Source organism: Myxine glutinosa, chromosome 1, assembly GCF_964187855.1.
Source record: "Myxine glutinosa chromosome 1, kmMyxGlut1.1, whole genome shotgun sequence".
Lineage (NCBI taxonomy): Eukaryota > Metazoa > Chordata > Myxini > Myxiniformes > Myxinidae > Myxine > Myxine glutinosa.
In genome coordinates, this window is record NC_136261.1 from 33,606,890 (window position 1) to 33,633,000 (window position 26,111).

At 43.7% G+C, this 26,111-nt stretch overlaps 1 protein-coding gene across 10 annotated transcripts in view; it reads left to right on the forward strand.

Annotated features, from left to right (window-relative positions):
- Positions 1-26,111, forward strand: part of LOC137423079 (protein C-ets-1) — a 105,745-nt gene that overhangs the window by 9,901 nt on the left and 69,733 nt on the right. For 9 of the 10 annotated variants that reach the window (XM_078770560.1, XM_078770564.1, XM_078770547.1 and 6 more), the window contains exons 2-5: positions 7,975-8,034; positions 17,092-17,152; positions 22,060-22,164; positions 23,643-23,888. In XM_078770560.1, coding sequence (XP_078626686.1) covers positions 7,984-8,034; positions 17,092-17,152; positions 22,060-22,164; positions 23,643-23,888 — 463 coding nt within the window. In that variant the 5' untranslated portion in view covers positions 7,975-7,983. Of the gene's footprint in view, positions 1-5,945; positions 6,229-7,974; positions 8,035-17,091; positions 17,153-22,059; positions 22,165-23,642; positions 23,889-26,111 lie in introns of those variants that run through there. The other variant, XM_068109875.2, reaches the window with a different exon arrangement.

Consider the following 26,111-nt stretch of genomic DNA (forward strand, 5'->3'; position numbering starts at 1 on the left):
ACTATTTTAGCATTCCACTATTTTAGCATCCCACTATTTTAGCATCCCACTATTTTAGCATTCCACGATTTTAGCATTCCACTATTTTAGCATCCCACTATTTTAGCATCCCACTATTTTAGCATCCCACTATTTTAGCATCCCACTATTTTAGCATCCCACTATTTTAGCATCCCACTATTTTAGCATTCCACGATTTTAGCATTCCACTATTTTAGCATTCCACTATTTTAGCATCCCACTATTTTAGCATCCCACTATTTTAGCATCCCACTATTTTAGCATTCCACTATTTTAGCATCCCACTATTTTAGCATTCCACTATTTTAGCATTCCACTATTTTAGCATCCCACTATTTTAGCATCCCACTATTTTAGCATTCCACTATTTTAGCATTCCACTATTTTAGCATTCCACTATTTTAGCATTCAACTATTTTAGCATTCCACTATTTTAGCATTCCACTATTTTAGCATTCCACTATTTTAGCATTCCACTATTTTAGCATCCCACTATTTTAGCATCCCACTATTTTAGCATTCCACGATTTTAGCATTCCACTATTTTAGCATCCCACTATTTTAGCATCCCACTATTTTAGCATCCCACTATTTTAGCATCCCACTATTTTAGCATCCCACTATTTTAGCATTCCACGATTTTAGCATTCCACTATTTTAGCATTCCACTATTTTAGCATCCCACTATTTTAGCATCCCACTATTTTAGCATCCCACTATTTTAGCATTCCACTATTTTAGCATCCCACTATTTTAGCATTCCACTATTTTAGCATTCCACTATTTTAGCATCCCACTATTTTAGCATCCCACTATTTTAGCATTCCACTATTTTAGCATTCCACTATTTTAGCATCCCACTATTTTAGCATTCCACTATTTTAGCATTCCACTATTTGAGCATTCCACTATTTTAGCATTCCACTATTTTAGCATTCCACTATTTTAGCATTCCACTATTTGAGCATTCCACTATTTGAGCATTCCACTATTTTAGCATTCCACTATTTTAGCATTCCACTATTTTAGCATTCCACTATTTTAGCATCCCACTATTTTAGCATCCCACTATTTTAGCATTCCACTATTTTAGCATCCCACTATTTTAGCATCCCACTATTTTAGCATTCCACTATTTTAGCATCCCACTATTGCCAACTTTAGAAGAGCGCAATGCTGAAACATTTGCTGATGATTTCACTTAGTTTAATTTCTGATAATTTCAATTTCACAAAGCTAAATCAAGTACTACCACCACTACTACTACCACCACTACTATACCACCACTACTACTACTACTACACTACCTCCACCACCACAACTACTACCACCACCACTACTACTACTACCACCACCACTACTACCACCAGCACTACTACTACTACCACCACCACTACTACTACCACCACTACCAGCACTACTACTAATACCAGCACTACTACTACTACTACCACCACTACCAGCACCACTACTACGACCACCACCACTACTACTACCACCACCACCACCACTACTTATATTACCACCACCACCACCACCACTAGTACTACTACTACTACTACTCCTACTACTACCACCACTACTGCTACCCACCACCACTACTACCACCACTACTACTAGCAGCACTACTACTTCCACTAGCAGCACGACTATTACTATTACCACTACTATCTCAACTACGACTACAATTACTATAACCACCACTACTACTACTACCACCACCACCACTACTACTACTACCACCATTACCACTACTACTACTACTACTACTACGCCCACCACTACTGCTACCCACCACCACTACTACCACCACTACAACTACTAGCAGCACTACTACTACCACTGCCACTATCAGCACTACTAGTACTACTACCACCACTACTACCGCTACTACGACTACAACTACTACAACCACCACTACTACTACGACCACCACGACTACTACTACTACCACTACCACCACTACTACTACTAGCACCACTACTACTACTACTACTACTACTACCGCTACTACTACTACCACTACCACCACCAGTACTACTACCACTACCACCACTACTACTAGCACCAATACCACTACTACTACTACTACTACTACCACTACTACTGCAACTACTACTACTACTACTAGCACCACTACTACTACTAGCACCACTACCACTAGCACCACTACCACTACCACGACCACTACTACTAGCCCCACTACTACTACTACCACCACCACCACTACTACTACTACCACTACCACCACTACTACTAGCACCAATACCACCACTACTACTACTACTACCACTACGACTGCAACTACTACTACTACTAGTACTGCTACCACTACCACCACCACTACTACTAGCCCCACTACTACTACTACCACCACCACCACTACTACTACTACCACTACCACCACTACTACAAGCACCAATACCACTACTACTACTACTACTACTACTACTACTACTACCACTACTACTGCAACTACTACTACTAGCACCACTACCACTACTAGCACCACTACTACTACTAGCACCATGACTACCACTACCACCACTACTACTACTGCTATTACTAGCAGAAGTCAGTGGTAAAAATACCACGACAGAAAATTCTTAGCATATTATTCGACCTCGAATGGCTCATTCTTAAATGTTAAGCCAACAAGTAGCCAATTAAATGATTAATTTACAATCATCAGATTTGGAAGTAATACAATTATTGGCCAGGATAATGACTGATATATTTGATTGCGGAAGAACATTATACTGCATTAAAAGTTAAGCTAATGAATGTAATATTAGTGATCTTCCAGTCAAAATCTTCAAATTTGATCCAGAGTGTGAACGTTCTCGCAAGCTGTTAGTCCATGAGCCACATAAAATTTGACTACCAAAAAAGAGGCAAGTCGCCACTATATTTTTCAGTTAGCCTTACATATTGCCTGTATGAAAAAATGTGATGGACATTTGAATTCGGTCGCTAAACCCATTTTGGCGGCCATTTTCCAAAATGGCCGCCATTTTCATATTTCATCAATTTTCATATCTCATAAATTTGGCCGTAACTTTTAATCGGCTGGTCTGAGGCACATGCTCCGCGGCATAAGATATGTTCAGTATGTCATTTGGCATATTTCAAAGTAAACTAAAAGGAAATTTGTTCACTACCTGTCGAGATAATTGGGAAAATATGTAAAAAATGTGTAATTTTCATGCAAAAATGCTCAACTTGCCCAGCTTGGGGAAGGTTGAATATTTTTCATTGCTGGCTGTCATTAATTATTTAATTAATAGGCTGTGCGCTTGTGGAGAGTTTCCCTGTGCCAGTGCATTTTGAGGGTAATTTACCCCCAAAAAACATTCTTCAAAACCGTAAAAACGTAATGAAGAATAAAATCTATAAGTTGTGTGTTATATATAGGGACATTTGCAAACAGAAATTTTAACGTAGAGCCATTTTATGTTACTTCAGGTGAAGAATGATACGTTTGATTGCAGTCATTTCATATACACTAGGGCATGCCCGTACTATATATATGCCCGTACTATATATCTATCTAAAATTATATCCCCCCCCTCTATTTACATGAAATGGTTTGGTCCATTCGCAACGCCAAAGCGAACGGCGAACGGCTTGCGAGTACAGTGACAATCCCCCCCCCCCTCTATTTACATGAAATGGTTTCGTCCATTCGCAACGACCACAGAACCCCCCCCCTCTATTTACATGGAATGGTTTGGTCCATTCGCAACGCCGGCACACGCGATCGTTCGCTGCTCTCTGATTGGTTGAATCGTTTTTTGGACATAGCTCGGTAAGTAATTGTCCGATTAATATGAAACCTTGAAAAGGCACATCCTCGGGTCCCCAGCAATATACCTGGCAAGTTAAAAGTATATCGGACCCGTGGTTGTCGAGAAACAGCGGTCACAGACAGACAAACGTACAAACGTACAAACGTACAGAGATTACTGGAATTATAGATAGACTAGGGCATGCCCGTACTATATCTATATCTAAAATTATATCCCCCCCCTCTATTTACATGAAATGGTTTGGTCCAAAGCGAACGGCTTGCGAGTGGTGACAATCCCCCCCCTCTATTTACATGCAATGGTTTGGTCCAAAGCGAACGGCTTCCGGAGTTTGGTAAAGAAATCGCCATCGCGTGCACAAACGCGCAGGAAAGCGAATGAATCGCAAATTCGTTTTTATTAGTTGTAAAACATAGTTTAACGCCAACATAGTTTGCAAACGTGAAATAAATGAATACGCTCTCAAATGTGCCATCCGAGGCAGAGTGTGCCCGCCACGTTCGGCACACGCGATCGTTCGCTGCGTTGAATCGTTTTTTGGACATAGCTCGGTAAGTAATTGTCCGATTAATATGAAACCTTGAAAAGGCACATCCTCGGGTCCCCAGCAATATACCTGGCAAGTTAAAAGTATATCGGACCCGTGGTTGTCGAGAAACAGCGGTCACAGACAAACGTACAGACAGACAGAGATTACTGGAATTATAGATAGATGATATAATAATCCACTTACCGATGATGGTGTCTGTTCGTACTCTGGTCAGGCTTGTATCGTCTGACTTCTGGGAGTTGTGTGCCCCCGGTTGCTCGTCGTACTACCCTTGTTGTTTCACCGCTGACATCATCAGATGGTTGCCAACTGTCACTGGACGTTTCGACCCATTTGTCTTTATGCGGCTTCCAATGGGGATCTTCGCGACGATACCATAACCAGCATGACGCCCTCCCTAGGGTGGTCCAAAAAACATCGATCTCTCCGATTTTGATGCTCTACTGGATTATTGTTAGAAATGGTCTAAAACATTCACCCACCAAATATTTTCGCTCAATTCCATCTAGAAACTCATACACACTTCAATTGAAATATGGCGTTTTTCACCAAATTTGGCTAAATGAGAACAATCCAATAGCAATCTAGGTGGAAAAGTACATGCACTATTGTATGAAGCCATTTTGTGGTTCATGACTTTTTGCATGCGCTTGCGCCTGTGAGTGTGAAATCATCATGGTCGAAACATGTTTGACAATGCTTGAAACATGTTTGAAACATGTTCATACATGTCTGACTCATGTTTCGACCATGAGGACTTCACAGGGGTATGTACCATCAATGAAATTATTTAGGAAAAAAATATTTCTAAAGTCTTTGTAAGTCATTAAAATTGACCAAAATGACAAATTTATATGTTGAGTGTGTATGAGTTTATAGATGACTCAGATGCAAAATATTTTTTGGGTGAATGATTTGGACCATTTCTAACAATAATCCAATAGAGTATCAAAATCCAGATAAAAAAAGTGATTTTTTTGCATTTTTGGACCACCCTAGCCCTCCCTGCTTGCTCTCCTAGTCTGCGTATAACTGTCCTCCTCTGCCTTCCTCGAATACCTAGCATTTGGCACATCCTCTAAAATGACTGCGCAGGGAATCCGTGACAGTCCACCTCCACAGGGAATAGTCATGTCTTCCAGCCCCTCTGTTGACACATCTCCATCAGCTCGGCGTACTTGGCACTGTTCCTCTCATAGGCCTCCTCGCAGCCTTCTTCCCATGGGACTGCTAACTATCACGATGATGATCTTTCGCTGAGTTGACTAGATAACAACATCTGGCCGAAGGGTTGGATGCACAATATCTGGAAAGGCGAGCTTCTGGTGCAAGTCCACCTGCATCTCCCACGTAGATCCATCTAGAAGGCATGCCTTTGATTGATGAATATGTGTAGGCCTCTGATGTTCTTGCAGACTTTATATGTAAACAATGTGTGTTCAGTCATCATCGCTATCCGACGAAACGTTTTCAACCTGTAGAAATTCTTCTTTGTCATTCACCATGTTGGAGCATGTCAACAGCTTGCAGGCTTCTGTACATTTGAGTGCATTGATAATACATGTGCAGTCAGATGGCCGGCAAGATCGAGCACACTTGCAAGGCAGGAGACTTTGTCACGACCTCTGGAGCTGGGGAACCTGTCATCCACTTTATAACTGGAATGCCGTTTCCACTTGATGTCCATGCATGACCTGCGATAGGATTGGGAATGTCTGGGGAGTTAATCAAACTACGTCTCCAGATAGCAGCCTGGTAGTTTGCTCGAAGTGTGTGTTGTCGAAGTGTGTCCTCACATGGGGAAAGCTGTCCGGACTCGATTTCCCCGCTTCTGCTACGGAACATTTGGTATCGTAGCTCGTTTACTTCACTTATTTTAGTGTTGCGGCAGTAAAGTTGGCATGTGAAATCTCGTATGCGTCCAGTTTGTTTTTCAATAATTGTATGTAGTCAATCATGATTGATTCAGCCGTCAAATTGTCTGGTCTAACATACACTCGGCGACCTACTGTGAAGAAATGTAAGGACTCTCCGAATTCAGTCTCAAGAGTTCTACGTAGGTGGTTCCTTGTCGCATCTGTGACCTCTCCTATTCCCCGTGCTTTTATGACCGATACTACATGCGCAGTAAGTTCAGTGAAAGGAACAATGCGTGGGTTGGAAAACAAATCATCCCGAATATGAGCAAATAGCGACGTAAGGGCGGCTTTCTCTATTTCTTGGTAAGGGTTCTCTTCTGGGGCAGGTTTTTGTGCCTGTGGACTTGTATATGTCCTGTAACAGGTCCTGTGGAATTGGGCTTCAGCCACTACGATGTCCCGTGAAGTTATCGAAAGAATTCGTTCATCTAGGCGTTGGGTTGCAAGTTCGCGAAGTGTTTTGTCTGCTCTAAGTTCCACAGCTTGTTTCAAAGGTTCACGACTCTTTGAACCTCTCATATACTTTGTTGTCTTCTGACAAAAAATGCATATTTTGTCGTAGACTCTCGCATGTGTGGTGCGCACTTGTCGTGATGATTCTCTTGGGTTTGAGGTATTGTCTTCTTTTGTGGATGTTTCCTGTTTTGACAAACTGGTCAATGATTTTTTGTGGGTGAACTGTGCTCTGCATTGTCTATGGTAATGCAGTGTGGGTATACCAGTTGAATCATGCTTCAAATTAAGAATTGGTTCAAATTGCCTTACCCTTGCGGCTGCCTGCAATATTTTGTATGCGTCCGTTGATTGTTCGTCAATCATCAAGTTGATTGTTCAACAATCAACAACCCATGATTGTTCATCTTGTGGTGATGATAGTTCATGCAGTCGTGAAGCTTTCGTGCATATAATGCATGTTTGGAGAGACAATTTCCTTTTTTTCGCTTTCAATTCTGCTTCAGCCATGGTTTGTCTTGTTGGCTTGGGATTCACTCAATACCTGAGAATACACAAACAACACATCTATTATATTTTGCTGGTTTGATAGATGCATTTATATTTAAATATAAAGATATATAGTCCTTGTGCCCACCGTCGAATTTTGAAGTTTGTTAACCAAAAACGAGGGCACGTCGCCACTATATTTTTCAGCTAGTCTTACATGTTGCTTGTATATGAAAAAATGTAATATATATTGCAATGATATCAGGTTTTGTTGGGCATTTTTGCATTGAAATTGCACATTTGTGACATATTTTCTCAATTATCTCGACAGCTAGTTAACCAATTTCCTTTTAGTTTACTTTAAAATATGCCAAATGACATACTGAACATATCTTATGTCGCGGAGCATGTGCCTCAGACCAGCCGATTAAAAGTTACGGCCAAATTTATGAGATATGAAATATGAAAATTGATGAAATATGAAATTGGCGGCCATTTTGGAAAATGGCCACCAAAATGGGTTTAGCTACCGAATTCAAATGTCCATCACATTTTTTCATACAGGCAATATATAATTGTAACTGAAAAATATAGTGGCGACTTGCCCTCTTTTTTGGTAGTCAAACTTCAAAATTCGACGGTGGGCACAAGGACTGTGTGGTTGTCTGATCTATTCCAGCAATATTTTTTCAAGAAAAAGGTTTATATATCTGTTTTTTTTGTTTTTTGTTAGTGAAAGAAGATGGAAGAAATAAACTTCAGGAACGATGACATCCCAAAATTCACGCAAGAGGTTTGTAATTTTTTTTGGGGTAACTTTGAACACTTCTGAGTTCTGCGTCCTCCTTATAATTTGCAGTTTTTAATGAAACTGATACAGATATACAGTATATGCAGGGAACTCCTACCTGTGTTGGTTTCCAATTAACACTCGAGGGACAGAATTATATTATTGGTACAAGCAACGGTACCCGCCCTACGGGTGGGGCTTCAATTGGGAGGCCCAAATGAAAAGGCAAAATATCAGAAATTGAAGGCGTTTTTTAATTTAAACGATTCATATAAACATCCGTTAAATCATATCACACGCAAATCATCAAAATCTAAACAGTATTTGTAGAATTTCAATAAAAACTACATCACTGTTCATATCGGTAAATATTATTCCATCGTGTTTGGAAAAACTGGAAAATTGGAAAAATTGGAAATTGGAAAATTGGAAAAACAATATAGTTTATTTTACTCCAGGGGTTCCCAGGATTACCCACCCAAAATTTCGTTGCGATCGATTCAGCCATTTTTGCGGTACCTGGGAACAGACAGACAGACATTTGGTGAATAATAGTAAGAAGAAGAAACTCATTGTTATGGATCAGTAAATATATTGTAAATTAGCAAAATGCTCCCTGAATGAGTTGAGACCTGCAAATAACTAAAGAAGTCATTACTACAGATATAGTCACAGGTGTTGTTCAAAGTCGTTCTACCTGTTGGAAATACAAGTGTCATATCTACCTGCAAAAATGGCACAATTTTTGACATTTTGACATCATTCCCTGAGGTTCCATATCTTTCTTGCTTTCCTTCCTTCCCTTTACTCCCGTTTTGTTCCAACCTTGGCCTTTTCCTTCCTTCCCTTTACTCCCGTTTTGTTCCAACCTTGGCCTTTTCCTTCCTTCCCTTTACTCCCGTTTTGTTCCAACCTTGGCCTTTTTCTTTCTTCTCCTCCAAAACTTCCTTCTTTATCACATCTCTTCCCGATTCCATTGTATGCACCTTTTAAAATTAAATTATAATAGTGTCGATTAACACATTGTAGAAATCCATTCTGCTTTTCTCACTGTATATGAAGAGATATGATTAATTTGATGATGTCCTCAGATTACAGCGTAATGCACAGGAGATCTTTAAAGCCCCTTAACCACAGAACCCATTACATACCTTTCCTATGGCACTTGTTACATATTTATGTGAATGTATGTGAATTACTATTCCGGGCTTTGCTTATCAGTTATCAACTTATCAGTTATCAATGTGTAGTCGATTAAAGGTTGTTGTGATTAAAGGGTCAGGAGCCCTTCTGAGAAAAAGGAGACCGGAAACGGAAGAAGGAAAGACACGAGGTCCTGGAGACGCGACGATTCTTTTTCTTCCTCGCCGAGCTCGGACGCGAGGGGTGTCGATTGAGCAACGTAAGAGAATCGGCGTTTCAAAGCCCGTCTGGCGAGAGGAGTTACCGGGACGTGTAACTACCCTTTGACACGTCAAGTCACTGTGGGTTCGTGCACGAAACCAAGCAGCTGGCACAGTTCGCCTCGCCGTCTACAAGGCCGCGTACGGGTCGCACCTGGGGCCGCGCGCGCTGGGCAAGCCGCGTGTTGCTTTGCCTGCTTTACATTACCCGCTTTGCTTGGCCAGGAGGTGTGCGCTGCAGCCGTGGTTCCCGGTACGGGACGTGCCCGGTGAAAGCACGTCAGGAAGGGTCCGTTCAACCGCCCACGTGCGGAGATCGAACTACAGGAGTACGGAGACATTGTGAGAGACATTGACCACGGAGGGAGTCGGGAGTGGGGCTCACGTGAGGAATGTATAAGATGGCCATCTTAGAGTTAATGTAGATGAGTTTACATCTTTGTACTATTGATTGCTGATTGTTGAGGGTTGATTGCTCGGGGAATATATCATTGATTATTCCGGATCCTTGGTGTGGGGTTTTTTCTTGGTTGGAATTCATATTGATTGCGTTACGAAAGCGCATACATAATAAATCTTTCTGGCGGAGTTCCTCTCATGGTCCGGGGGTCACCAAGACCAGGTAGTCACCGGGAGGACCACGTAACAGAATTGGGGGCTCGTCCAAATTACGATTTGCGGATTCGCAATTGGGTCTACGTCCGGGATCTAAAATTGTATAAAATAATATTTTTATTAATTAAAATTTATTAATTAAGTATTAATTGGTAAATTTTTGGGGAAATTGGGGTAAAGTCTTGGGTGAAGGTTAACAGGTGTTAACGATAGGCACCATGGCGTTTGTGGCACAGAACTTTGCGGTAACCCCGAGTGAGGCACAGTTCCGAGCGTTACTAAAGTCGGACCTCTTGAAATTGGCCAAACATTTTAACTTGGAGGTCCGAACTAATTTGAGGAAGGCAGAGTTGCAGACCACGGTGATACAGTCTATGGTGGGATTAGGAACATGGGACGAGTTAGCTTGGCAGTGGCTACCCGAAGAACCAGAAGACGTTGAGCTCCGGAAACTGGAGTTGCAATTACGGAGCCAGGAACGGATCAAAGAAGAAGAAAGGAAAGCAGAAGAGAGGAGAGAAGAGAAACAAGCAGAGGAAAGGAGAGTGGAACGAGAACTCCAGGAAAGGTTAAAAGAAGAAGAAAGGAAAGCAGAAAAGGAAAGAGCAGAAGAGGAAAGGAAAGCAGAAGAGAGGAGAGAAGAGAAACAAGCAGAGGAAAGGAGAGTGGAACAAGAACTCCAGGAAAGGTTAGAAGGAAGAAAAGCAGAGGAGAGGAGAGCTGCAAGGGACCTCGAAGCAGAGGAGAGAAAAGCGGAAAGGGAATTAAAGGAACATGACATGGAGCTACAGCAAGAAATTAAATTCAAGGAGCTGGAGTTAATGAGAGAATGGGGAGAGGGACCACCCTTACTGACGGGGTCGACACCTAGCCAGAACACCTGGGATGTGGGCAGACATGTGAGGCTGGTTCCACCCTTCAGTGAAAAGGAAGTCGCTAAATTTTTTCCACACTTTGAGAAAGTGGCTCGACAGTTAAACTGGCCGGAGGAGGCCTGGACCATACTAGTACAAAGTGTGCTGGTGGGAAAAGCTCAAGAGATTTATTCGGCGCTACCAATGGACCAATGTGCAGATTATGAGGTATTGAAGAAGCACATCCTCAAAGCCTATGAGTTGGTTCCGGAAGCTTACCGGCAAAAATTCAGGAATGCCAGGAAGAGGGAGAGTGAGACCCATGTGGAGTTTGCCAGAGTGAAAGAAAACATGTTTGATCGGTGGTGTGAGTCAAAAGGAGTCGGGAAAGACTTCGAAACATTGCGTGACTTGATCCTGGTGGAGGAATTTCAACAGTGTGTCCACGAGGACATCAAAGTGTACCTGCAGGAAAAGAAAGTACCGAAGTTGTGGGACGCAGCCACCATGGCAGATGATTATGCCTTAACACACCGGATAGGGGTCCACGAACCTAACTCCTCGCCTAGATCTCCGCAGGGGAGGTGGGGAACAGCAGGTGCGGAGAACGACAATACATGGCGGCGGCCTCGAGAGGATTATGGGGACAACGCGGATACCCCACCTGTTCGAAATCAGAGGGCTGCGGGCCCAAGACAAACTTATTTTTCGGGGGGCCCGAGGCAGACCACGAGTTTTTCCTCCGGGCCTACTTGCGCTTTTTGCAAGAAACCTGGACACTTGATGTCCAGTTGTTACCTCATGAAAAGGGAAGACCCAGAGCGGAGTCTGACTAGTACAACTCCGAATGCGATGGCAAACGTAAGAAATCGCCCACAGAAGAGTTACCAACCATTTATTTATGAGGGGTTGGTCTCACTCCAGGGAGACTTGACTAACCCAAGACCGGTTAGGGTTTTGAGGGACACAGGAGCCCATCAATCCTTAATGCTTGAAGGCATTTTGCCATTGTCAAAGAGTACCGCAACTGGTGATAGTGTTCGGTTACAAGGGATCGGTGGCTGTGTTAGTGCCCCACTTCATGTCATCCATTTGGAATCCGATTTGGTGTCAGGACCGGTCACCGTCGGTTTACAAGCCACGCTTCCTGTAGAGGGAGTATCTGTGATTATTGGGAATGATTTGGCCGGGGGGCAAATTTATGGTAACCCGAGGGTTGGTAAAGAGCACAGCAGGGAAAATAACACCCCACCAGCTCGGGATGGCAACAAAAGTTCCAAGTTATTTGTAGGGGGACTGAACTTCAACACAGAGGAAGAAGTTCTGACCTCTGTCTTCAACAGATATGGGCCGCTGGTGGAAGTGCGGGTGGTAAAAGACAGGGAAACGCAACGGTCAAGAGGGTTCGGCTTTGTCACGTTTGCAAGCACAAGAGACGCCAGGGAGGCAGAGAAGAATTGGAATGGTAAGGATTTGGAGGGTCGGACCATAACAGTAGGGAAGGCCTTTCGTAGGCGTCGAGAGGTCTACAGAAGAGGACAGCTTGGCAGTAGTTTTGGGGTTGGCAGCAGCCGATATTACTATGGAGGCTCCCAGAGTTACGGCACCTCCCGAAAGAATGAATGTCAGAGCACTGGCCGAGAAAGAGACCGCCAGTCAGGTAATGGCTGGGACAAGGGGTCCCACCGTAATGGTTAGGAGTCTGGAGAGTTGAAGCACTATATACGGGGGAGCCGCCGAGCCGGGGCTCCTACACGGACTAACCGTGAACGCCACGTTCTTAAAGGCGTCCAGGTAGTGAACTTTCCTGCACGGACTAACCGTGAACTCCACATTCTTAAAGGCGTCCATGTAATGAACTTTCCTCCCCGGACTAACCGTGAACTCCACATTCCTTAAGGCGTCCATGTAGGGAATATTCCGCTGGGCCTCCCGAAAAAGTGCTATAGAGAGGTTTAAATTTGGGGGCTTTGGTCACCACCTCTTAACCGTCATTCCAGAGAAACTACAAGTGGTTGACGCTTGGTCCAGAGGGAATTAATCTAGGGGATCGTGTGAAATTTTGTTGCTTTATTTTTAAGTGATGACTGTGCCCGGGGGGAACTGATGAGTTGGGGGGGGGGGGGGGTGAGTTATCTGGTTTGTTTATCCAAGTTGGCCGGCAAAGAAAGTTTTCGCTGGGTTCAAACTTTCTTTCTTGAAGGGGGGGGAGTGTTACATATTTATGTGAATGTATGTGAATTACTATTCCGGGCTTTGCTTATCAATGTGTAGTCGATTAAAGGTTGTTGTGATTAAAGGGTCAGGAGCCCTTCTGAGAAAAAGGAGACCGGAAACGGAAGAAGAAAAGACACGAGGTCCTGGAGACGCGACGATTCTTTTTCTTCCTCGCCGAGCTCGGACGCGAGGGGTGTCGATTGAGCAACGTAAGAGAATCGGCGTTTCAAAGCCCGTCTGGCGAGAGGAGTTACCGGGACGTGTAACTACCCTTTGACACATCAAGTCACTGTGGGTTCGTGCACGAAACCAAGCAGCTGGCACAGTTCGCCTCGCCGTCTACAAGGCCGCGTACGGGTCGCACCTGGGGCCGCGCGCGCTGGGCAAGCCGCGTGTGGCTTTGCCTGCTTTACATTACCCGCTTTGCTTGGCCAGGAGGTGTGCGCTGCAGCCGTTGTTCCCGGTACGGGACGTGCCCGGTGAAAGCACGTCAGGAAGGGTCCGTTCAACCGCCCACGTGCGGAGATCGAACTACAGGAGTACGGAGACATTGTGAGAGACATTGACCACGGAGGGAGTCGGCAGTGGGGCTCATGTGAGGAATGTATAAGATGGCCATCTTAGAGTTTATGTAGATGAGTTTACATCTTTGTACTATTGATTGCTGATTGTTGAGGGTTGATTGCTCGGGGAATATATCATTGATTATTCCGGATCCTTGGTGTGGGGTTTTTTCTTGGTTGGAATTCATATTGATTGCGTTACGAAAGCGCATACATAATAAATCTTTCTGGCGGAGTTCCTCTCACGGTCCGGGGGTCACCGAGACCAGGTAGTCACCGGGAGGACCACGTAACGCACTTTATATGTAGACTAGGGCATTGCCCGTACTATATCTATATCTAAAATTATATCCCCCCCCTCTATTTACATGAAATGGTTTGGTCCAAAGCGAACGGCTTGCGAGTACGGTGACAATCCCCCCCCTATATTTACATGCAATGGTTTGGTCCAAAGCGAACGGCTTCCGGAGTTTGGTAAAGAAATCGCCATCGCGTGCACAAACGCGCAGGAAAGCGAATGAATCGCAAATTCGGTTTTATTAGTTTTAAAACATAGTTTAACGCCAACATAGTTTGCAAACGTGAAATAAATGAATACGCTCTCAAATGTGCCATCCGAGGCAGAGTGTGTTCGCCACGTTCGGCACACGCGATCGTTCGCTGCTCTCTGATTGGTTGAATCGTTTTTTGGACATAGCTCGGTAAGTAATTGTCCGATTAATATGAAACCTTGAAAAGGCACATCCTCGGGTCCCCAGCAATATACCTGGCAAGTTAAAAGTATATCGGACCCGTGGTTGTCGAGAAACAGCGGTCACAGACAAACAGACGTACAGACGTACAGAGATTACTGGAATTATAGATAGATAGCACTTTAAACTGGATTAGTTAATGGATAAATATTGCCAAGATCACTTTAGAATCTGCAACTAAAATCCAATTGGAAAACTTTCATCATTGCCCTAACACTATGTGCATGGAGTCCACAAGTGTTGACAAGTTCTTTGTTAATTCATCCATTGTATAGCAAAATGCCGAATCGTTCATTAGAATGCAGCACAAGGCTGCGAGGTAGCATCATTGGCTGAGGGCGTGGCTTGTGAGGTGCAGTGCATCATTGGCTGAGGGTGTGGCTCTGCTGGTTAGGTGCAGCGTCCTCTGCTGGTTATGTGCAGCATCCTCTGCTGGTTAGGTGCAGCGCCCTCTGCTGGTTCGGGCAGGAATTTGTGATTTGTTCAGGGTGCTGGCGATGGCTCGCCTACTCTTGGATCTAGAGCATCCACCAAATAATGCCAGCAGACAGGATGCCAGTTTAACGACCATCAAAGGTACGACACACACATTGATGAATCACCCGGCCTGTGAAACACTGGGATTACAGTTTATAGCTGGGTCGGGATTCAAACCCAGGCTAGATGGCTTAGAGGCTTCCTCCAGGTCATCCTGCTAGGCCCTCATGGAAATACTAAATGGCAGCTCTGACTAGATTCCATTTGGCATTTGTTGTCGATGCTTTTGCACTATCTCGGGGTTCACCCAATGTCCTGATGTTTACCAAGCTGGCTCAAATTTCATATGGTTAAATTAATTTGCATATTTAGATCATTAATTCAATATTGTATAGGTTAGATGTTGTTGTTAGATCTTATTGTTGTTGTTAGATGTTGTTGTTGTTGTTAGTTAGGTTAGATCAACACCTAATCCCTGGTGTTGGGCTAGTGGCTAGGGTGCTGGCTTAGGATCCTAGGATGCTGGGTTCGTAATCCCGGTCGATTGCTGAATTAACGCCAGGGGGGTTGACTCAGCCTGTCATTCCTTCCGAGGTCGGCTAATTGAGTACCAGTTCACTGGTAATTCCCTGTTTGTCGTTAAAGGCGGCAAAAAGGGTTGGTGTCAGGAAGGGCATCCGGCCGTAAAACATTGCTTCCAAAAGGGGACCGAAAAACAACAACAACCACGGTCCCCGAAAAAGGCCAACCCCCGCTTTGCGGGGAAAAATGGCCTCTAAAGGTGTTTTTTTTTTTTTTTTTAGATGGATTATTCTATTGTAGGCAGACACTGCAGATATTTTAAAATGATAATAATAACAAGCATTCTGAGTATTGCGCTGCAATACATGTCGCCTACCGGCAGTCTGTCGTCCGGAAAACTGTTGGGGAAATTACCAAAGTTCAAAGTGCCATAACTTTGTCAAAAATGATCGAAACGTCGTGAAGTTCGAACTTGATCTGTAACTTATCATAAGGAAACCATGTACTAAGTTTAAAATCATTAGCATTAAGAGTTTAGAAAAAAAAGTCCGGAAAACTGTTCTTTGCGTGACGGACGGACTGACTGACTGACTGACAGACTGACAGATGGAGGGACGGAGTGCAAACCTATAGTCCCCTCCGGTGTACACCGGTAGGGGACTAATAACAAGTCAGGAGACGACGATGGTTCACGAGCGAGCGGTATTCAATGACAAAAGACAGACTATAACCGAAACAGGCCCGGACAGGCCAGGCCCGGAAATGTCAAAACGAAGGTTACTGACCTTGAAATGAGATATAAAATAATGTATAATCAGTTATGAGGTTAGTTAGCTACACAATACCGAAAATTCGGTTAGATTCCGACAACTTTGAAAATTTGACATTTGTGACCTTGAAATGTCAAAACGAAGGTTACTGACCTTGAAATGAGATATAAAATAATGTATAATCAGTTATGAGGTTAGTTAACTAAACAATACCGAAAATTCGGTTCAATTCCGGCAATTTTGAAACTTTGACCTTTGTGACCTTCAAAGGTCGAAGATTCTGAAATTTGTTGGAAAACTTGTATTTCATGATGTATGTGATAATATAAGATCATGTACGACATTTCACCCGATCAGGAAGCGAACAATGTCATAAAACCATCAAAAATCTACTTTTCTAAATTTCGTGACCTTGTGACCTTGACCTTGGGGCGAAAATGAAAAATCGAGCTCTGTGGTGCTAGAGACACATGACATTGGCCTAACCAAATACCGAAACCCCTTTCAGATTCCACCAAAACCCTCGGAGAAGATGTCGCTTGAACTCGATTACCCCCTAAAAAGACATCTTTTTAGGGCGTGGCTCCGCCCACAATGGGCGCAATACGCCCACTCCAGGCAGGACACAACTAGATCATGATGTCAACCTCCCACCCAAGTTTCATCAAGATCAGATGATATCATCGGGTAGTTATGCTGCGGACAGACAGACACACACACAGACAGACACACACACATGACGAATATAGTGGTCACTCTGTTTGATAAGTCGTGAACCAATTTTGTATACCAAATTAGTTCCAAGTTGTCGTTCCATATATTGTCTAATGAAATGGTGTATTTCTTATTAAAGTTAATTTATTGAATGTTTCTTTTTTTGTTATCAGTGGCGGCCTGCAACCCTTCCTCAAGAAATGAGGCCACAGGAAGTACCAACTGTAATCGAAGGTAATAAACTACCACAGAATGATTGTTGTTGTGAAGTTTGAAATTAACAGAAGGAAAATTCCTTTGGAAAACTTCCGATGAAAGAAAGAGAGGGAAGGGAGAGAGGGGAGAGGAGATAGAGGAGGGAGAGAGGGGAGAGAGAAGGGGGGAGAGGGGAAGGAGGAGGAGGGACAGAGAAGAGAGGGGAGAGGAGGGAGGGGAGAGGAGGGAGGGTAGAGGAGGGAGGGGAGGAAAAGGGGAGAGAGGGAGGGGGAGAGAGGGGAGGGAGAGAAGAGAGAGAGGAGAGAGGAGAGAGAGGGAGAGAGTGTGGAGAGAAAGGAGAGAGGAGAGAGGGGAGGGAGAGAGAAGGGAGAGAGAAGGGAGAGAGGGAGGGAGACATAGTGGAGAGGGGAGGGGAGAGGAGAGGGAAAGGGGGAAGAGGGGGAGAGAGGGTATGGAGAGGAGAGAGAGGAAAGAGAGGGGAGGGAGAAGGAGAGGGGAGGGGGAAGGAGAGAGGGGAAGGAGAGAGGGGAAGGAGAGACGGGAAAGAGAGGAGAGAGACAGAGGGGAGAGGAGAGGACAGGACAGAAGACAGAGGAGAGAGGACATGACAGAAGACAGAGGGGAGAGGACAGGACAGAAGACAGAGGAGAGAGGACATGACAGAAGACAGAGGGGAGAGGACAGGACAGAAGACAGAGGAGAGAGGACATGACAGAAGACAGGGGAGAGCGGACATGACAGAAGACAGAGGAGAGAGGACATGACAGAAGACAGAGGGGAGAGGACAGGACAGAAGACAGAGGAGAGAGGACATGACAGAAGACAGAGGGGAGAGGACAGTACAGAAGACAGAGGGGAGAGGACAGGACAGAAGACAGAGGGGAGAGTACAGGACAGAAGACAGAGGGGAGAGTACAGGACAGAAGACAGAGGGGAGAGGACAGTACAGAAGACAGAGGGGAGAGGACAGTACAGAAGACAGAGGGGAGAGGACAGTACAGAAGACAGAGGGGAGAGGACAGTACAGAAGACAGAGGGGAGAGGACAGTACAGAAGACAGAGGGGAGAGGACAGTACAAGAGAGAGAGAGAGAGAGAGAGAGAGAGAGAGAGAGAGAGAGAGAGAGAGAGAGAGAGAGAAAGAGAGAAAGAGAGAAAGAGAGAAAGAGAGAAAGAGAGAAAGAGAGAAAGAGAGAAAGAACAAACAAAAAAACAAAAACAAAAAAACAGAATATAAACTAGAACGGGCACTCGGTAGAGCGCATACCTTCGCCGCAGCTACTGTTCTGTACTTGGCATGGGAGTGTAGGGAACAGAACAACAAAAATACGATTTTGACCTTTTCGTGACCTTGACCTTGACCTTTGACCCGATTGCTCCCAAAATCTAATCAAATGTGTCCCGTATAATAACCAATCATCCCACCAAATTTCATGCAATTCGGTTGAATACTTTTTGAGTTATGCGAATAACATACACACACACACACACACAGACATACAAATAAATACACAGCGATCAAAACATAACCTTCCGCTTTTGCGAAGGTAAATATAAACAAGAAAATGTGTGAAGCCACAGGTTTTTGGATATGAAGATGGAAGTGAAGTGATGAGTGAGATTCATGAAGTTACACCAACTTTAGACTATTATTTAAAATTGTGAAAGTTGAACATTTAATAGCAATGTATTATTTTTCTTAGAAGTGCACATAATTATTTTCGGGTCACGATGTTTGTTTTATACTTTGTGTGGGATGCAATTTCACACTGGAAACAAAGTGGATGCGCATGCGCTATTGACTTTGAATAGTACTAGGGCATGCCCGTACTATATATATATCTAAAATTATATCCCCCCCCCTCTATTTACATGAAATGGTTTGGTCCAAAGCGAACGGCTTGCGAGTACGGTGACAATTCCCCCCCTCTATTTACATGAAATGGTTTGGTCCAAAGCGAACGGCTTGCGAGTACGGTGACAATCCCCCCCCCTCTATTTACATGAAATGGTTTGGTCCAAAGCGAACGGCTTGCGAGTACGGTGACAATCCCCCCCCTCTATTTACATGAAATGGTTTGGTCCAAAGCGAACGGCTTGCGGAGTTTGGTAAAGAAATCGCCATTGCGTGCACAAACGCGCAGGAAAGCGAAAGAATCGCAAATTAGTTTTAATTAGTTTTAAAACATAGTTTAACGCCAACATAGCGGCAACATAGTTTGCCAACGTGAAATAAATGAATACGCTCTCAAATGTGCCGTCCGAGGCCTCTATAATCTATAATCTATAATGTGCCTCTATAATCGTTTTTTGGACATAGCTCGGTAACTACTTGTCCGATTAATTTCAAACCTTGAAAAGGCACATCCTCGGGTCACCAGCAATATACCTGGCAAGTTTCAAGTATATCGGACCGGTAGTTGTCGAGAAACAGCGGTCGCATACAGACACACACACAGAGATTACTGGAATTATAGATAGACCAGGGCATGCCCGTACTATATATATATCTAAAATTATATCCCCCCCCTCTATTTACATGAAATGGTTTGGTCCATTCGCAAAGCCAAAGCGAACGGCTTGCGAGTACGGTGACAATCCCCCCCCTCTATTTACATGAAATGGTTTGGTCCAAAGCGAACGGCTTGCGAGTACGGTGACAATCCCCCCCCTCTATTTACATGAAATGGTTTGGTCCAAAGCGAACGGCTTGCGAGTACGGTGACAATCCCCCCCCTCTATTTACATGAAATGGTTTGGTCCAAAGCGAACGGCTTGCGGAGTTTGGTAAAGAAATCGCCATAGCTCGGTAACTACTTGTCCGATTAATATGAAACCTTGAAAAGGCACATCCTCGGGTCCCCAGCAATATACCTGGCAAGTTTCAAGTATATCGGACCCGTGGTTGTCGAGAAACAGCGGTCACAGACAAACACACAGACATACACACATACACACACACACACACACAGAGATTACTGGAATTATAGATAGATTACAAAAAAACTAAATAACTAAGAGAGGTTAAAGGTCATGGGATGTAGATCACTGTGTATACTTTGCACACAATCACCTGTCTGTATTCATTGTCACCATGTTACTTCAAGATGAGTTAAGCCATCAAACATTGCACTTGTGACATATATATATATACTAATGTGAGTCTTTGTGAGCCTTCATGGAATATAAATTCAGATCAAAACAAATCAGAAGTATGTGGATTGGTGGATTACAGTGTGTGATGGTGATTATGGATAAAAATACACATTTCCCTCAAACAAGATGAATGACGAGGTCACACCCTCTTAAGCTCTTTGTCACTAAACAAGGCCAACTGTGTCAACCAGCTATGCTTGATGTTTGCATGAAGTTGAGACTTAGGATTGGTGGCTTATCATGTGTTTTTGTCTGAATTCCTGAATAGATGATAACAGTTGCTCTCTTTGTTATGAGTGCGATCAATTATTTGTACCTCATGGTGGTAATCAATGCCTGGGATAATCAAGTCATGTGATAATGAAGAATAGGTTGCCAGCAAGAGAGGCATCAATTATTTTAAAGGATCAACCTTTTTTGTACCTCATTTGAACAAGCTGGATTCTTTCAGACTGGAAGTTGTAAAACATAAATAAATTGTGCCAAGGTACAAGCGATCCATTCATGTCCGTTCGAGCCAAAAAGAAGACTACAGTGTACGCGGGTGTGATGCATTTTGGAAGTTGTACTTTACATGAAGGACCAGGTCATGATGGCACGGATCAATAAACAAAGCGCACGATGAATAGTGGTCTGATTCGTAGTTCACTATTCCAAATGATCTTGCACACCGTAATATTAAACATTCAGGCCTCACCATCACCCATGACCTCTCCTGGGCTGACTGTGAAGCAAAGCTGGCATGAAAACCCTCCGAAATTACATAACAATCAGAAATGCTCACGGCATACAATGCCTTCGTCCATAGCTCAATGCAGTACTGCTCTTCCGTATGGGCGGGCACATCAGCATGACATCTGTGCCTCCTGGATTTTGTGGAATATACTATCTGCCATACAGAAACCGAACTTGTAGAATTGATAAAGTAATTTTTCAAGAACTATTCCATTGTTCATTTGAAGTGCCTGTTAGGCACGAGGGATGTGTAGAACACCTGATTGCAAGTTTCCACGTAACGTAATTGTCTCGTGCAAAAATCGTTCAACACGTGCAACTCGTGCACCCTTAGGTTTTTAGAGGTAACACAAGGCATTTTGAAAACAATCTGAGACACCAGCATGTGGTTCCTCCAAAAAATACACCAATTGCATTATTTAACTGGACAGCACTTGGTGTAGCGCATACCACAGCCAGGCTGAACAGTTTATGTTTTCTAGGCCACTGATAGGCCGAATTTGCATCTGGACCTGAACCACGATCTAATCGGCTTGTTCTTGTCACCTACCCAACTCATCTACCAAGTCTCGTCCGAATCCGTCCGTAATTTTTTGTGACATCGTGCTATATAAATGAATCATTTTTGGTCCTATCTCAAAATGGTGAAGAATCTGTTAAAAATTAAAACATTAGTTTGTCCAGATTTTCACCAAAATTAAATCAATTCGTCCTTGTCACATACCCAACCTGCCCAGCAAGTTTCGTCCAATTCTACCAAAAACGATTTGAGATATTTTTCTCACAGACCACAGACCAAATAAGGATAGACAGGTCTACCTTCGGTGGTGGGGGTAACTAATAGTTGCAGGGCTTTTGTACACATGCGTCTGATATTCTAAATTGTTTTTGACCCTGAAGAAAACCATACATTTTATTCCACGTGACCCCAATAATATACTTGTGACTTCGTCTGACATGTCGCCTTTCATCCATATCACTGAGAACTCATTTCTCTTTTCTCCTGCTGTGTCACACACACTTCTCTCGATACAGATCTGCCTCTGCTTACACCTGGAAGTTCCCGAGCACTGTCCTTCGCACTCCGACAAACTTTTTCTGGATTCTATCAAGAGATGAAAGACTACAGCATACCGTCTGGTGAGTTCAGTCCTTGGTATCTATTGCTCTTTCAGGCCAAGTTCACTCAGTTGTTAAAGCCAATGAAACCTCTTTGAAAATATCAGAATTTCCAAACCTCTGCCAATTAGTGCATTTCTGGTTTATGGCCTTATACTTTGGTTATATAAAATAGCAAATGGTGTAATTAAGGTTTTTTTTGTTTTTTTGGGGATTTTTGGAGTTTTTGGGATAGTTGAGATTTAAAAAAAGCATATTTATATTTTCTTGCTGATGCCATGGTGAGAACTGAGAACAACAGGAGTTGTTTTGTCATGACTTCTTTTCTTTTGTCTTTTTTTAATGTCTATATTTTAAAGACACTATAGTGGCAGGGGTATATGTTAGTGGTTGTAGTTGTCGCTGTTGTTGTATAGTCCCGGACATTTCTCTTGAACAAGCCTGCGGCATGGGAACAGTCAATCAATATCGCAGGAACGACCCAGAGATCCCCCACATCCAAGATGGTGTACCCCACCTTCACAAAGTCAGGGCCATGACAGAGTTAGAGAGAGTGAGAGAGAGAGTGAGAGAGTGAGAGAATGAGAGAGTGAGAGAGTGAGAGAGTGAGAGAGTGAGAGAGTGAGAGAATGAGAGAGTGAGAGAGTGAGAAAGTGAGAGAGTGAGAGAGTGAGAGAGTGAGAGAGTGAGAGAGTGAGAGAGTGAGAGAGAGAGAGAGAGAGAGAGAAGAGAAGAGAAGAGAAGAGAAGAGAAGAGGGAAAGGGCTGGTCTATGGGGACCAATCAGCACTCTGACCGTGACCGCTCTGCTCTGACGAATCCGGGCAGCAGGGAAGATTTGGCCCTCGACTTTCGTTGGACGGTACAATCACCATGAAGAGGCATTCCCGATAATGACATCCATTACCGGTTGTGTGTGCTTGTGTTAAAATATATCAAGAAATAGACCAATTCTGATAAAACTTGGGACCCTTTGATTTTGATCTGTGTTGGTCAAAAATATGTAAATTTAATTCAAATGTCAAAGACTGACCTTCATCTATCTATACATATAAATGTGAAGGTCTGTTTGTTCGGTTGTGCCTCGTGTACAGCCTAAAGAAGTGACTTAGAGAGGGAAGAAGGGGGTAACTTTTCAAGGGCGAAGGGGGAAGAAGGGTAAGGGGGTAACTTTTCACGACAAAAACATGGGCGCATAAGATTTGGACTAGGGGCGTGCTGAATGGGCGTGGCAGCAGGGCGTGGCTTCCTCTGACTATAAAAAGCCCACCAAACTAAATTGCGTGACTGACTATTTATTTTCCGGGCAACGCCGGGTAAATGATAGTTATCACTAAACCTGAGGGTCCTCTGTAACAAAACATAACTGAGTTATTGGAAGTCTACCATGTGGAATTGAGCTACAAGTCAACCAGAAACAGTTAACAATTGCTTTTGGTGAATTGAAGTTGCAGAGTCATGTGATCCACACGTTTTCCTATTTTCCATTGTCTTCCTTAGATCCCGTCTTTTGGGCTCCTGGGCATGTTTCTCTGTGGTTGTGTTGGGCAGCAAATGAGTTCAGCTTGTCCTGCATTTTGAATGAAATGGAGCAGAGCTCACAGCTCTGTTTTGGAGAGTATGGAAAAAATGGCTGTGTGAGATCAGGGAAGGAATTGCTTGCTTTAGGGCACTTCTGTTTTATGGAAATCTTTCCTCCTGTTGCTGGAGAGATCCTTTGGGAACACCTACAGCTGCTGCATAAAGGTATTTTTAATTGGTTTTTTTTCTGTCAATGTCTCTTCTATTGAGCACAAAATATAACTCTTACTGAAAATGATTTGTTTTTTGTACATGGTATTTAGTGTGAACAATCATGCACATCCTCTAATATCCCATATGAGACCAGATTCCACGAATTGGTGGATTTACACTTTTTTTTCTTAAAATCAATCCATCAATTACAGAGTTTTTATTTATTTATTCTGATGCCATGAGAATTCCCCATTGTGTTTGGGGTTGACTAGCAGATTGCATGTAGGGTGATTGCATCTCACCTCCCTAGTGATATACACACACATATGTGAGGGCAGCAATCAGCTCCCCTAATCTCCGATCCCCCTCCACCCCGAGTGAGACCCGGGAAGCACTCAGAACTGTTCACATGGTGTTTATTACAAGAGCCTGTTACATGCACGGAATATTCTCAGTCTATGCGCCAAGGCGGCATCTCCCGGCGCACGGCAGCACGACCCACATTAGCAAGAAGCAAGTCGTGATGCGTACAATGCACAAGGAAGTGCCTCAAGGCCATACACCGAAAATCTTAGAGTTCTACCCGTCAAGCCGGTCATATACATAGTTCTCACCACGTCCCCCTACCCTCATCCCATACTAGGAGATCAACAGGTGGTCCAGACAGTGAGGAGCTTCGGGGTATGGGGGGGGGGGGGGCAAGGCCACAGGGAGGACATAACACTTCATTTCTAGGGTGCAAGGATTCCAATATACCGACCTTGACAGCGATAGTGATCGGCTGGGGAGTGGTGTGACAATATACAAACGCGTCTGCCTCCCGCCCGGCTCGGACCTCCCAGGGAGATCGTCTGGCGGGGAGTGGAAATGTCATGTATGGTCTTAGACTGCCCTCCAGAGGTTTGGGAGGGTATAGCGGGGGTGAGGGGGGGGGCAATATTCCTTAATCGAATATACTTAATGGGAATATTTGGGTACCCCCAATTATTGCCACGACAGCTCCTCCATCTGTCACTACAACATCTTGAAAGAATAGAAAGATCGTTTTAGTTATCACCCTGGACCCCCCTGGGGATATCATTAGAAGTACCTGCGCGTTACCCTCAATCTACCTTGTTCACCATGAAGGTTATGTGAGCCTCCTATCTCCGTCAAGAGTACATTCACACGTGCAATGGGCTGGAGCCACACCCTCCTACCATGGAGTGGGATCGGTAGATTGGGGGCGAAGTTCAAGTACCCCAATGGGCCCTCTCTCCCCTTATGAACTGGCTAGACCTAGAGAAGGGAAAGAGAATTACCACATCGCTGTACCAGGGAGAACGTTTACCCAACGGAGTATGCATTGGACTATTTAGTCAGCGAACTACCGAGAAATCGAAGGACTGATAAAAATCACAGGACTATATGAAAAATGAAATCACAGGACTATATGAAAAATGAAATCACAGGACTATATAAAAAGGAAATAATGAAATCACAGGATTATATAAAAAATAAAATCACAGGATTATATGAAAAATGAAATCACAGGATTATATGAAAAATAAAATCACAGGATTATATGAAAAATGAAATCACAGGATTATATAAAAAATGAAATAATGAAATCACAGGATTATATAAAAAATAAAACCACAGGATTATAACCAGGCTCGCACCTCGAGGTTGGGAGGTTATACCCTCCATTAACAAAATTTATGGTTATACGAAGTCATTGAATATAATGATGCAATGAAAAAACACGAGGGTGATCTTCAAGTGTACTCTTCTGGAAACGCGCACATCTTCACTCTTCTGGAAACGCGCACAAATCTTCACTCTTCCGGAAATGCGCACAAATCTTCACTCTTCCGGAAACGCACACATCTTCATGCTTCCGGAAACGCGCAAATCTTCACTCTTCGGGAAACGCGCAAACCTTCACTCTTCCGGAAACGCGCAAATTTTCACTCTTCCGGAAACGCGCACAAATCTTCACTCTTCCGGAAATGCGCACAAATCTTCACTCTTCTGGAAACGCACACATCTTCACTCTTCCGGAAACGCGCAATCTTCACTCTTCCGGAAACGCGCACAAATCTTCACTCTTCCGGTAACGCGCACAAATCTTCACTCTTCCGGAAACGCGCACAAATCTTCACTCTTCCGGAAACGCGCAAATCTTCACTCTTCCGGAAACGTGCAAATCTTCACTCTTCCGGAAACGTGCAAATCTTCACTCTTCCGGAAACG